Here is a 14,590-nt window from a genome sequence, read left to right on the forward strand (position 1 = left end):
GGTAGTGAGGGATCAGCATACCACGTTTCGTTCAAATCGGTCAAGCCGTTTTTGAATTACTGTGAGAATGGCAGCTTTTTACTTTTTTCCATTGACATGAATGGGTGAAATCTAATGTTCTGTTTGTAGCTCCGCCCACGTGTGCAGGTGGGCCACGAGACCCCCAGAACATATCACCCAAGGTAGTTGGAATTACTGTGAGAATGGCAGCTTTTTACATTTTTTCCATTGACTTGAATGGGTGAAATCTGATTTTCTGTTTGTAGCTCCGCCCACGTGTGCAGGTGGGCCGCGAGACCCCCAGAACATATCACACCAGGTAGTGAGGGATCTGCATACCAAGGTTTGTTCAAATCGGTCAAGCCGTTTTTGAATTACTGTGAGAATGGCAGCATCTTTTCATTTTTTCCATTGACATGAATGGGTGAAATCTGATGTTCTGTTTGTAGCTCCGCCCACGTGTGCAGGTGGGCCGCGAGACCCCCAGAACATATCACCCCAGGTAGTGAGGGATCTGCATACCAAGTTTAGTTCAAATCGGTCAAGCCGTTTTTGCGTGATCGCGGCACATACACACACACACATACATACATACACACATACATACCTCCGATTATATATATATAGATTCTATGTTCGACAGGTAACCAATGTGCACTGATTAAGAGAGGTGAAACATGATCTTATTTCTTCGCACCACAAATGATCTTAATAGCTGTGTTTTGTACAATCTGAAGCAGTCTAATTTCCTTTTTTGTAATGCCTTTGTAAAGGGCATTACAGTAGTCTATGCAAGAAATTACTAGAGTGGATCAATGTGTTCAAAGAAGCTGGTTCTAGTAACTTTGCAAGGGAACGTATCATCCTGAGGCGATAAAAACATTTCTGAACAACCGTGCTGATGTGAATGTGATAAGAAAATTTACTGTCGAAAGTGACTCCTATCAGTTTTAGAGTAGGGACAATTTTGATGAGGAGCGATTCAAACTTCAGGGGGGCCTAAAGCGTTATTACTTCTTTGAAAGGAAAAATCATAAGTTTCGATTTGTTGATGTCCATGTCTTCAGCTGCTGGCAAGGGGATATAAAAAACATTCATTGGGCTCTTATGGTAACAATGATAAAGAACCTATATTAAACACAGAAGTAAAAGTAATACAGAAGAATGCGCGCACTAACCCCAAGCATAAAAACATGTTGGCTTAATTACATTGGAGCCTATGGAAACAAAAGACAAAGGCTAAAAATGATCAAGTATAAATTTATTTTAAAATTAAGAGAAATGATCTTTGAAAAATAGTTTAGTTATAGCAAATTGAAACATTTTGTGTAATAAAGGGATAAGGGATTAAGACTTGCATACACTCAAAGCAGTTCACACACAGGTAAAAGATATCAGAAGTTGTATATTCCAAAATAAGCTGCAGGACTTTTGTGATATAACCCTTTAAGGTTATGACTTAAAGTGGGGAAAAGTCCTGTAACTTCCTGTTTGGAATATACAACTTCTAATGTCCTTTATTTTAAAAAATTGTTTTGGCCCGATATAACTAGGATGAATTTACCATAACAAAACTATTCTATGGGTTTTGCTGCTTATGAAATTAGTTTTCCCCTCTTTTTTTCTACTTGTCTTTAAAAGATTTTATATGTGTCTTTTATTACCTTTATTATATTGCTGTGTACCAAGGTGTACGAAGAGCATATGGATTCCTTATACATTCAGAAGGCAGTTGCTTATGATAGATAAATATTTATAGATTTTGGCCACTACCTATGCACAGTAACATAAAAACTCTGAAAAACTAAAATTAGTAGAAAGCTACCTGTAAATGCTGTGCTTTAGTAGTGTGCAACATCTCACGCAATTGGGATGTCGTCTTATTCTGTTGCTCCATGGTATGGTATAACTCCTCAGTCTGCAAATGGACAGGGAAACCTCAAACCATTGTATGCAAACCATTTAAAAAAGAGCGTCATTAATTTAAGACTGGTGACATCCAAGAGATGATGTCCCAAGCCTAAAAACAAAAATATGCAACACATCCAGAAAACTCCCTTCCCAATGCTACCATAGAACAGACACAACTCCTAACCTTACTGGATGGCATCATGCAGTTAGGATACTTTCTTTTACAGAGATAGATACCATGTCAGAAAATGAGGACACTGTAGTGCCTATGCCATTCAATGAAGGAGATATGCCAGAAAAATGTTGCCATCTAAAAATTTTCTTGTTCACACAATGATTGACAAGGTATTTTCTATCCCAGCATAACTCACAGAATTGTTCATTACCGTATTTTCACGCATTTAACGCGCGCGTTATACATGATTTTACAAACCGTGCATAACCATGCGCGTTATACGCGTGAGCGCATTTTACAACTTTTTTTTTACATAGTTCCCCCCCCTCCGACGTCTGATTCACCCCGCAGGACCGCTCGCACCCCCATAGCCTCCCCCCCATCATGGAGAAGCTCCTACCGTTGTCCTGCTGCTTCCTCTGCCGGCAGTCCCGGCCCTTCTGTGAGCCCTGCATCTGCGTTGCTTCCTCTTCCTGCGGTCTCGCCCTTTCTCTGACGTCATGCGTGGTATACGGGTGTGCGCGGTATATAAAAATTTATTTACATAAATTACAGTTTCCCGCGCGCTATACCCATGTACGCGTTTTACACGGGTGCGCGGTATATGAGTGAAAATACGGTACCTCATTCTCCTTGTTTTTCAGTGCTTCATTTAGACTCTGGATAGTACGTTCTTGCTTTTCTGATGCTTCTCTGACAGATCTGAGCTCCAAGTCCATGGTCTGCAGCTTTTCTTGCAGTATCTGTGGTAAGGAAGAAAAACAATGTTTTGCTTCTTTGCATCCGTGCTCAGATCTATAGGTCTGTAGATAAACAATAGAACAGTACAATGATCAGCACAGAAAACCAAATTTGAAGTAGCATAGATATAGCATATGACTTTGAAATCCCAGCAGACTCTAGAAACCAAAAGATGGCGATAACAATACCACCAGTGACTTAAAGAGAAAAGGTTTTTTTTCCCTCCAAACATGCCTTAGCAAGCATACTGTACACAAATGGATCTCCTGGGGGGGTTTTCCTTAGTATTCCCCCACACTGTTCATTTTATCTGGATCATCTAGCTTGCTTGACTTCTACTTCAATTGTTGCAATCCCCCAGGAAGTGATAATTTGTAAGATAGCCCAAAGATCAATTTTTGTATCACAGTAATCACAAAGTATATAAAATCCAATTAGCCCCCAATGACTGTAAAGCACTGTTTTTCACCTGTAACAGATTTTTTACCGTAGGTGGCAAAGTGATATTTATCCTGGTGCTACTGGATGACAATAGTAGAGAGAAAGTATCAAATTGTGAGATTATCTTTGTGCAGAAGTTAATACCTGAGGAACAAGATGGCATTGCAGTGGGCTGTTGATACTGGATAAATGGTAGCTTTGTATAGTAGCCCATGACTAATTCATTGAATATATTTTGCAAGAATCAACGAGGCTGCTCTTCATAAGGTACTACTACTAGGATAGGGGATTGTGCCATCCGAGATCATTAACTGCAAGGGAAGACTGCAGTACAGCGCCAGAGGACACTTGCACTAGACTTACACTATCAGCATGAAATGAGTCTTATGCTGAAGCAGTCTGCTCACAATGTATACTACCAAATTGTGCCAATGTATGTGTGCTAAGAGGCCATGGGACTGACTGATCTGACAAGACAAAACCTTCAATGGCACTTTCTTTATGCAGTCTCTGATGGTAAAGATTGTGCTGGAGATGGCTAGACAGGTCTGTGTTTAGGAAAAGCTCCTTAAGGAGACATCAAGGGCTGGATTCTGCAAATGACGCTGGTACCAGCAGCCGCCTAGAAAATGGATGCCAATTGTGTGTCAATCACGCAATGGTGCTGTTTGTAGAATCACAGCTACATGAAAGGTAAGCACTGGAAATAAAGGCCAGAGTTTTAAAGGTCTAAATTCCCAGCATCTACCTTTCACGAGAATCGTGCCTACGGAAGTGCCTTATGTCATCTAATGCCACTGTAGAAAGGGCTCTATACAAGAGAGAGCTTACAAGACCGAGATATGTCTTGCTGAGACGACCACCACCATAAACACTCCATTGACTGCGAGATCTAAAAGGGATGAGTCTGAGTGGCTCATATGGGGCTTTAATGAGGCCCTTTTGGATGGTGTTAAGATTCCATAATGGGAAAGGATGCCTCAGTGGAGGTCTTAACTGGAGTACCCCTCTCAGGAATCTGGTCCATCTGGGTGAGCTGTAAATGAAACTTCTACCACTTTGTGCCCGGAAGCATGAAAGATCTGCCACTTGCTCCTTGAGGGAAGCCACTGCAAGACCTTTTTCCATATTAGCCTTCAGAAAAGTAAGGATAACCGGAATGGGAGCTCAGAGTGGTTCCACCCGGTCTCTTTCATTTCACTTTTGAAAAGCTTTCCAAGCTTTGGCATAGGCCGCCCTAATAGAAGGCTTCTTAGCCCTAAGAAGAGTAGCAATATCACAATTGAACTAGGGCTGTGAATTCTCCTTAGGGACTGGGCTCATGATGAAGAGGGAGCTTGAGGCTCCTATCCTGCTCAAGATGTACTAGGTCTGCATACCTCAGTCAGAAAGGCCAGTCTAGGGCCACTAAGTTCATGAGCTCTGGATGAGTTGCGATCCTGTGGATGACCTGGCTCACCACGAGCCACGGTGGGAAGACATAAGAAAGTCCTTGGCTGGGCCAGGGCTGAACCAAGGCATCCAACCCTAAGCTTCCTGGTTATTCTCTTCAACTGAAGAAATGCTTCCCTTTAAAATTTTTGTCAGAAGCCATCAAACCTATTACTGGTCTGCTCCAGCAATGCACAATGAGACTGAATGCCCTTTGGGATAGAGACCATTCCCATGGGTCCAGAACTGCCAACTGAGAAAGACAGTCTGAACATTTTCCATGCCGTCTATGTGGGCAGCTGAAAAAGCCTGCAGATAGACTTCTGCCCACCGGAAGAGCATCTGAGCTTCCAGACGTAGAGGAACGCTTCTGGTGCCTCCTTCTCTGTTCAGGTACACTACTGCTGTGGCATTATTGGCGAACACTCTTATTGCCTTTCCCTCTAGGACCTGTTCTAGAGCTCTCAGCGCTAGACGAATGGCTCGGAGCTCCAGATGTTTTATGGACTACCCGTTATGATGGCGAATCCATTGGCCCTGAATAAAGTGGTCTTCACAATGGGTGTCCCAGCTGAATAGGCTAGCATCGGTCATGAGTCACCCACTCCATGATTCAGAGATACATGTCTTTCGACAAGGAGTCTTCTTGAAGCTACCAGCATAAACTGTGCCTCACTGTCCCTGACCATGAGAGCTGTATCTGAAGAGAATGATGCTGAGAGGACCACCAAGACAGAAGAGCATCCAGGGAAGGTCTCATGTGAGCCCTGGCTGACCCAGGGAACAACCTCCAGGGAAGCTGCCATAGAACTCAACACCTCAAGGTAATGCCTAGTAGTAGGAATAGGTATCGCAAAGAGATCCAAGATTTGTCGCTTGAGTTTCTGTTTGAATGGCTCAGGAAGAAAAACGTGGCCCTGAGCCATGTCAAACTGAATGCCCAGATACTCTGAACTCTGGGTTGGTTTTAGATGACACTTGATTTGGATGGACCTCTGATGAGCCAAACATCCAGATTAAGGATTACCTGGATCCCTATCTTTTGCAGATAAGCTGCAACCACCATTTCCTTGGTGAAAGTGTGGGGGGCCTGTTGCCAATCTGAACAGGAGAGCCACAAAATGAAATGTTCCTGAAGTACATGAAACCTCAGATGTTTCCTGTGGCCAGATTATGCTTAAACTTACTGAGAGATTTGTATTTGAACAACTCTCAGATTTCATCGAATCAACCAACGCTCTCCATCCCCACCAAACTGGGTTTCGAAAATTCCACAGCACAGAATACACCATGATAGGCTTGACCAATAATATTCATTACTTTCTCGACCACCACAAATCCGTAATTCTAATCTCTCTAGATCTAACTGCCGCTTTTGACACCATAGACCATGACCTATTAATCGATCGCCTAGATTCAATTGGAATTAAAGACCAAGTTCTAACATGGTTCACTTCTTTTCTGTCAAATCGGTCATCTTTCGTCAGCTTCAATGATAGCACTTCCAAAATTTACTCTTCAAAATATGGCATTCCGCAAGGTTCAATATTGTCCCCCCCTTCTTTTCAATATATTCCTTTACCCACTTTTAAATATAACACAATCTCTAGGTTTTACAACATTCGCGTACGCTGACGACATTCAACTCATCCATCCATTAGATCCTGAAAATAAAGATGACATTGCAACTATCAACAATAAACTTGTAACAATAAAAAACTGGCTCAACACAAATAAATTGGCATTAAACCTCAAAAAAACGAAATCAATGCTCTTTTCTTGGAAAAGAGATACAATATTATGCTCTCCAATTTCCATCAATAACACCGAATTAGAACTGGTTACCACTATAAAAATTTTAGGCGTCTTGATCGATGATAAACTTACCTATCATGACCATATTAGCAACATTGTCAAAACATGTTTTTATAAATTACGTTTAATTCGCTCACTCGCCAAATTCCTACAGCCTGAATCTATTAATATTCTAATTCACTCCTTAATAATATCCAGAAAGCAATGTTACTTACCGTAACAGTTGTTATCCAGGGACAGCAGGCAGCTAATCTCACTAGTGGGTGATGTCATCCGACAGAGCCCTGATACGGACATCTTGCAAGCATGTCTTGCTTGAAGAAACTCAGAAGTTTCGAGATGCCCGCACCGCGCATGCGCCAGTGCCCTCCCGCCCGATGTACCGGGCGTGTCTCCTCAGTTCAGGTAGCTAGCCTGAGAAGCCAACCCAGGGGAGGTGGGTGGGACGTGAGAATAGCTGCCTGCTGTCCCTGGATAACAACTGTTACGGTAAGTAACATTGCTTTATCCCAGGACAAGCAGGCAGGTATTCTCACTAGTGGGTGACCTCCAAGCTAACCCCAATGGGATGGTGGGAGAGTTGGCAACTTAAGAGAACAAATTTTGTAATACTGTTTGGCCAAACTGTCCATCCCGTCTGGAGAAAGTATCCAGACAATAATGAGAGGTGAATGTGTGAACCGAGGACCAAGTGGCAGCTTTACATATCTCCTCAATCGGTGTCGATCTGAGGAAGGCTACAGAGGCTGCCATTGCTCTGACCTTATGGGCTGTGACCTTACAGGGAAGGGATAATCCAGCCTGGGCATAGCAGGAAGAGATACAAGCCGCCATCCAGTTAGAGATGGAGCGCTTCGATACAGGTCGTCCCAACTTGTTCGGATCAAAGGAGACGAAAAGTTGAGGAGCAGTTCTGTGAGGCTTTGTGCGATCCAAGTAGAAAGCTAAAGCGCGTTTACAGTCCAGAGTGTGCAAAGCAGCTTCCCCAGGAAGAGAATGAGGCTTTGGAAAGAACACTGGAAGCACGATGGATTGGTTGATGTGAAATTCAGAGACCACTTTAGGCAGGAATTTCGGATGAGTACGAAGAACCACCTTGTCATGATGGAATACAGTGAACGGTGGATCCGCAACTAGGGCCTGAAGCTCACTGACCCGGCGAGCAGACGTGAGGGCCACTAGAAAAACCACCTTCCAGGTGAGATACTTAAGTGGAGCCTTGTTGAGTGGTTCAAACGGAGGCTTCATGAGATGAGATAGGACAACATTGAGATCCCAAACCACAGGTGGAGGTTTGATAGGAGGGTTGACATGAAAAAGACCTTTCATAAATCTGGAAACCACAGGATGAGCAGACAAAGGTTTCCCCTGTAGAGGCTAATGGAAAGCCGCAATAGCACTCAGGTGGACTCGTATGGAGGTAGATTTGAGACCAGACTGAGACAGGTGTAGAAGATAGTCCAATACAGAAGAAAGGGAAGCTCGTTGAGGTTCCGTGGCATTGGAAATACACCAAGAAGAGAATCTAGTCCATTTTTGGGAATAGCATTGTCGAGTAGCAGGCTTCCTGGAAGCCTCCAAGATCTCCCTCACTGCTTGAGAAAACTGGTGAGGAGTTATGTTGAAAGGAACCAAGCTGTCAGGTGGAGGGACTGCAGGTTGGGATGAAGTAGTGAACCTTGATGTTGAGTGAGTAGTGAAGGAAACACTGGAAGAAGTACTGGCTCTCTGCTGCTGAGTTGAAGTAGAAGGGAGTACCAAGGTTGTCTGGGCCACCGAGGAGCAATCAGAATCATGGTGGCATGGTCTGATCTCAACTTGACCAGAGTCTTCTGAATGAGAGGAAAAGGAGGGAACGCATATAGGAAGCGATTCCCCCAATCCAGAAGAAAGGCGTCTGCCTCGAGGCGATGAGGAGTGTAGATCCTGGAGCAAAACTGAGGCAGTTTGAAGTTGTGGGGGGCTGCAAAGAGGTCTATCTGAGGCGTCCCCCACTGTGCAAAGACCTGATGAAGGGGGTCGGAGTGGAGCGTCCATTCGTGAGGCTGGAGAAGACGACTCAATTTGTCTGCCAAGACGTTGTCCTTCCCCTGAATGTAGACAGCTCTGAGGAAGGTGTTGTGGCGGACCGCCCAATCCCAGACTCGAAGAGCTTCCTGGCAAAGAGGGGCCGAGCCCGTGCCCCCTTGTTTGTTGACATAATACATGGCGACCTGATTGTCTGTGCGAATAAGGACCACCATGTCGTGAAGCAGATGGTGAAAAGCTTGGAGAGCATTGAAGATGGCTCTGAGCTCCAGAAGATTGATTTGATGGAGTCGTTCCGCACTGGTCCAGAACCCCTGAGTGCGAAGACCATCCAGATGAGCTCCCCATGCATAGTTCGATGAATCGGTCGTGAGAACTTTCTGGTGGGGAGGAGAGTGAAACAGCAAACCTCTGGATAGATTCGAAGAGGTCATCCACCAGAGAAGAGACTGCCGTAGAGCAGGAGTGACTACAATGTGGCGGGACAACGGGTCGGACACCTGAGTCCACTGAGATGCCAAGGTCCATTGAGGAATTCTGAGATGTAGTCTGGCAAAAGGCGTCACATGAACTGTGGATGCCATGTGACCCAAGAGGACCATCATGTGTCTCGCTGAGATGGATTGGCGAGAAGACACCGACTGGTAGAGTAGAAGAAGAGCATCCATGCGTTGAGGAGGAAGGAACGCTCGAAGTTGGATGGTATCCAGAACAGCCCCGATAAAGGGGAGAGACTGGGTGGGCTGAAGATGTGACTTGGGAAAGTTGATCTCGAAGCCCAAGTTCTGCAGGAAACAAATTGTAGTCAAGGTCGCCGAAATGACCTCTGGAGCCGACGGTGCCTTGATGAGCCAGTCGTCGAGGTATGGAAACACCTGGAGACCCATGTTCCGGAGTGCAGCGGCCACCACCACCAGACACTTCGTGAAGACTCTGGGCGATGAGGAAAGGCCGAATGGAAGCACTCGATACTGCAGATGTAGATGTCCCACCCGAAATCTGAGGAACTTGCGGGAGGCCGGATGAATCGGGATGTGAGTGTAGGCCTCCTTGAGGTCCAGAGAGCATAACCAATCGTTCTGCTCGAGGAGGGGGTAGAGAGAGGCAAGGGTCAGCATACGGAACCGCTCCTTGACCAAAAACTTGTTGAGGACTCGAAGGTCCAAAATGGGCCGCAGATCGCCCGTCTTCTTCGGGACCAGGAAGTACCGGGAGTAAAACCCTCGGTTTTGCTGATCCAACGGGACCGGCTCGACGGCCCAAAGCCGAAGCAAAGCTTGGGCCTCCTGGAGAAGAAGAGCGGTCTGCGTTAAGTTGGAAGGATACTCTCTTGGAGGATGGTCCGGGGGGACCCGTTGAAAATGAAGAGAGTATCCCTCTCTTACGATGGTAAGGACCCAAAGGTCCGTGGTGATTGACTCCCATCGATGACAAAAATGATGGAGACGACCCCCTATGGGAAAAACAGGGGAAGACAGAACGTAGGTTATGCTCCCTGGAAGAGAGTCAAAAAGGCTGAGTAGCCTTAGGTGCAGCCGGCATCTGAGGCTTCTGCTGAGTCTTCTGGGGAGGCTGTCTCTTCGCAGGCTGTCTCGCAGGAGGAGTCTGCCTTGGTTGATAACGCCGCTGGTAAATTTGAGGCGGTCTAGAGGGACGAGACTGCTGAGGCTTCGGTTTAGGACGCAGAATAGACTGAAAAGACTTTTCATGGTCCGAAAGCTTTTTAGTCACAGTTTCTATAGACTCATCAAACAGATCCGCTCCTGCACAAGGTACATTTGCAAGTCTGTCTTGGAGGTTCGGATCCATATCAATGGTACGAAGCCACGCCAGGCGACGCATGGCGACCGAACAGGCCGCAGCTCGAGCCGAGAGCTCGAAGGCATCGTAGGAGGATTGCATCAGTTGAAGACGTAACTGGCACAGGGTCGCCACCACCTCTTCAAACTGGAAACGAGCCTGAGCATCGATGAAAGGGATGAACTTGCGGAGCACCGGCAAGAAGAAATCCAAGTATGAAGAGAAGAAAAAGTTGTAATTGAGCACACGAGTCGCCATCATCGAGTTTTGATAGATACGTCTACCAAACTTATCCATCGTTCTCCCCTCCCTGCCCGGAGGCACGGAAGCGTAGACTTGGGAGGGATGAGAACGCTTGAGAGAGGACTCGACTAGAAGGGACTGATGAGAAAGTTGAGCTCCCTCAAACCCCTTGTGGTGAACGATGCGGTATCGAGCATCTAGCTTACTGGGAACTGCAGGTATGGAATACGGTGTCTCAAAACAGCGCATGAAAGTCTGGTCCAGCAGTTTATGCAGAGGAAGCCGAAGTGTCTCTGCCGGAGGGTGAGGCAAATGCATGGTGTCCAAATACTCTTTAGAATATTTAGACCCAGTGTCCAAAGTCACATCCAAGTCATCCGCCATCTGTCGGAGAAAGGATGAGAAAGACAGTTGGTCTGCCAAGGCCGGCCGACGAGACGGACTAGAAGAAGTGGAAGCCTCCGGGTCTAGGGAGAGCTGAGATCGGCATGGAGAATAGGAGGTAGATGGTTCCTCATACTCTGGTCCCTCCGGCTGGGATAAATCCGACGAGGAGTATCCCAAACGCTGCATCTTCTTCTGCGGAGACACCTCCGAATGACGTGAGGAGTGTCGAGAAGAGTGCCGAGATCGATGCCCCTCCCGGTGACGGGACGGGGAACGAGATCTTCTATGCATCGATCGATCCTTCGAAGACTCGAAGGAATGGATAGGACTAGATGCAGTGGATCGCAGGGGTGGCAGAGATGCAGACTCACGCAGCGCCACCCAAGTCTGGTATGGAGTGCGGAAGAACTCATCCTGCGATGCAGTATGCCCAGGACTCCGATTATCAGGGGCCGATCGAGTACCCTGTTGTCGTGGAGGTGTGATGGGCTCCAAAGGCGGCATATCAGGAAGGGAAGCCCTCTTGGAGGATTCCGCCGCCCTCCGCCGATCCCCCTCGTCGAGCAGGGAGATCGAACGACGAGGAGGAGGGGGAGGGGGCGGACCGCCCCCTGGCACCGGGGCCGGGACGTCACCCTGAATGTTGGCGATAAGCCGGGGTCCCATAGTTTGCATAAGCTCGACAAACTGAGCTTCTAGCAGGGATCGAAGCGAAGCCGATATGGAGGGATCCGCACCGAAAGGGGGTCCTCCTGCACGGTCTTCGCGTTCCTTCGTGGCCAAGTGCTTCTGCTTGCCAGCTTTAGGCACTTTGATGACCACGGGAGGGACAGCGGAAGGCGGTACCTGAACCGAGGAGACGGAGGCAGGCGCCGATGCTGAACTCGATGCTGAAGCCGGTGCAAATGATGCGGGCTTCACGATGCTCGATGCAGGAGTCGCAGATGCAGGTTTCAAATGGACCGGCGAAACCTCAGCAGCCGCAGCAGCAGACATGTCCTTGGCAGTCTCCATCTTGAACATCGACTCCCAGAGCAAGCAGCGCCGTTTAAACGAGCGCGCAGTGAGCGTGGAACAAGGCCGGCACGATTTCGGAACGTGTTCCGGACCAAGACACTGAAGGCAGCGTCGATGCGGGTCCGTCAACGAAATCGCACGCTGGCACTTGCTGCACTTTTTAAAACCGGTGATTGGTCTGGACATAGGCCGGAAAATCGACGCTGCAAGGTCGAAGGCGCTAGGCCGCAGCCACGAGGCCGGCCCGGCCGAACCGCCGAAAGAAATAATTTTTAACTTTTTTTTTTTTTTTTGAAAGTAAAACAAAAGTGAAATAAAATCAAAGAAATAAACAAAACGCGGGTTAAAGAAGGCAAAAAACTAAAATTCAGTCAGCGCAGAATGAAGATAAACTTCTCAGCTCCGCGGAAAGAAAAGAACTGAGGAGACACGCCCGGTACATCGGGCGGGAGGGCACTGGCGCATGCGCGGTGCGGGCATCTCGAAACTTCTGAGTTTCTTCAAGCAAAACATGCTTGCAAGCAGTGTTCCCGCTAAGCTGCGCTGGGGTGCGCTGGCGCTCAAAATATTACCTCGCAGCGCACAAGTTTCTCGTCACAGCGCACACAGTGTAGAGCACAGTTCTTCAACCGCCGGTCCGCAAACAAAATCTTGCCGGTCCGCGAAGGATTCGGTCCCCGCCGCAACGAAAGGCCGGCGTCAGCTGACTTGCAACTTCCTGTTGCAGTCGCTGTGCCGGGACTCCTGCCTTCGCCGGGACTCCTGCCTTCCACCGCGTTTGCCTCCTGCCTTGTCTCCGCACCTCCAGACCAGCAGCGGCAGCTGTGTATGCTTTTAACTTCGGCACAGAGCTGCCCCTAATCAATAGTTTAGCGCGGTTTCATAAGGCAGCCTCGGGGCCTTTGCTAGGCCGGCCCACATCGCATCATCGAAGCGGGCCGGCTATCAAAGGCCCCGAGGCTGCCTCATGAAACCGCGCTAAACTATTGATTAGGGGCAGCTCTGTGCCGAAGTTAAAAGCATACAGAGCTGCCGCTGCTGGTCTGAACTCTTGGGCCGCTGAAGGAGGGCAAAAAGCAGCTGTCCTGGAGGTTTCCCTTCCTCTCGCCTTTACAGGTTCCTTTTTTCCACCTTTTTTTTTTTTCCTTCAAACGGCAACGGGCCCCAGCATCGACATCAATCAAGTAAGTTCCACTGTCAATCAAGCGGTTTCTGCTCGGCCAAAGCTTCCCCTGTGACATGAGCCACCCTCAGGGGAAAGAAAGTGACCCACAAAGGTGAGGGGAAGGGGGGCAGATGATGGAAGTTGGGGGGGGGGAGAGAGAGAGAGAGAGAGAAGGGGCAGATGATGGAATGGAGGAGATGAGAGAGAGAGAGAGAAGGGGACAGATGATGGAAGTGAGAAGAAGGGAGAGAGAGCAGAAGGCAGATGGATGTCAGTTGAGAAGGGAGAGCAGATGCTGAATGGAAGTGGGGAAAGAACACATACTGGATGGAAGGAGGAGATAAATAAAGGGGGAAGAAAATAGTAAGATAATGGAGGGGTGAGGGAAAGGGGTGACAAGCTGTGTGTAGACACAGTGAAAAGAGGGAAACGGGACTAAATAGTAAGAAAGAATTTAATTTAGATGGAGGCAGAAAATAGAGAAGGAAGACCAGAGAAGAAAAGGGAAGAGAGAGCAGAGAATGATCAGATCTGAGTGGAGGAAATGAGAAGAGAGATATGCTAAAAACCACAGGGGGGAGGGAAGGATAGAGATGCCAGACCATGAGGGGAACAGAAGGAAGATGATGGATGCTAGACCAAATTGGGGGGTGGGGGGGGGGGGGCAGGAGGAGAGATGGCAGGGAAAGACAGACAGTGAATGGAAGGGGCAGATGCTGGACTGAAGAGACAGAGAAGGTTATCATGCTGCTGTACCGGTCCATGGTACGCCCTCACCTGGAGTACTGCGTCCAGCACTGGTACTTTAAGAAGGGACACGGTACTACTCGAAAGGATCCAGAGAAGAGCAACTAAAATGGTTAAGGGGCTGGAGGAGTTGCCGTACAGCGAAAGATTAGAGAAACTGGGCCTCTTCTCCCTTGAGCAGAGGAGATTGAGAGGGGACATGATAGAAACATTCAAGGTACTGAAGGGAATAGACTTAGTAGCTAAGGCAGGGAGAACGAGAGGGCACTCTCTAAAGTTGAAAGGGGATAGATTCCATACAAACGTAAGGAAGTTCTGTGGTAGAAAGCAACATATTTATTTGGCTCATAACTTGCTGGCGCCCGATATTTTTAGCTCACAGTGAAAAAAGTTTGCTCACAACACCCGCCCGCTTAGAGGGAACACTGCTTGCAAGATGTCCGTATCGGGGCTCTGTCGGATGACATCACCCACTAGTGAGAATACCTGCCTGCTTGTCCTGGGATAATAGACTACTGTAACTCTCTCCTCTTTAACATTACTCAAAAAGAAAAAAGAAGGCTGCAATTGATACAAAATACTGCCGTGAAACTGATCTACAATGCAAAAAAATATGATCATGTTACCCCCCTGTTGGTTAAATCCCATTGGCTTCCGGTAAGCCATCGTATTACTTTTAAATTATTGCT

The 14,590-nt window shown here is 47.4% G+C and overlaps 1 protein-coding gene across 10 annotated transcripts in view; it reads right to left on the reverse strand.

The window, feature by feature from the left end:
- PDE4DIP (phosphodiesterase 4D interacting protein) overlaps positions 1–14,590 on the reverse strand; it is a 533,445-nt gene that overhangs the window by 307,403 nt on the left and 211,452 nt on the right. For all 10 annotated transcript variants that reach the window (XR_004536642.1, XM_033916500.1, XM_033916501.1 and 7 more), the window contains 2 exons: positions 2,710–2,829; positions 1,826–1,918 (listed from right to left, as the gene is read on the reverse strand). Coding sequence is in view for 9 of the 10 variants with exons in the window: in XM_033916500.1 (XP_033772391.1) it covers positions 1,826–1,918; positions 2,710–2,829 (213 nt within the window). In the remaining variant the exon portion in view is untranslated. The remainder of the gene's footprint in view (positions 1–1,825; positions 1,919–2,709; positions 2,830–14,590) is intronic.

The sequence above is a fragment of the Geotrypetes seraphini genome, chromosome 12 (assembly GCF_902459505.1).
Source record: "Geotrypetes seraphini chromosome 12, aGeoSer1.1, whole genome shotgun sequence".
NCBI lineage: Eukaryota > Metazoa > Chordata > Amphibia > Gymnophiona > Dermophiidae > Geotrypetes > Geotrypetes seraphini.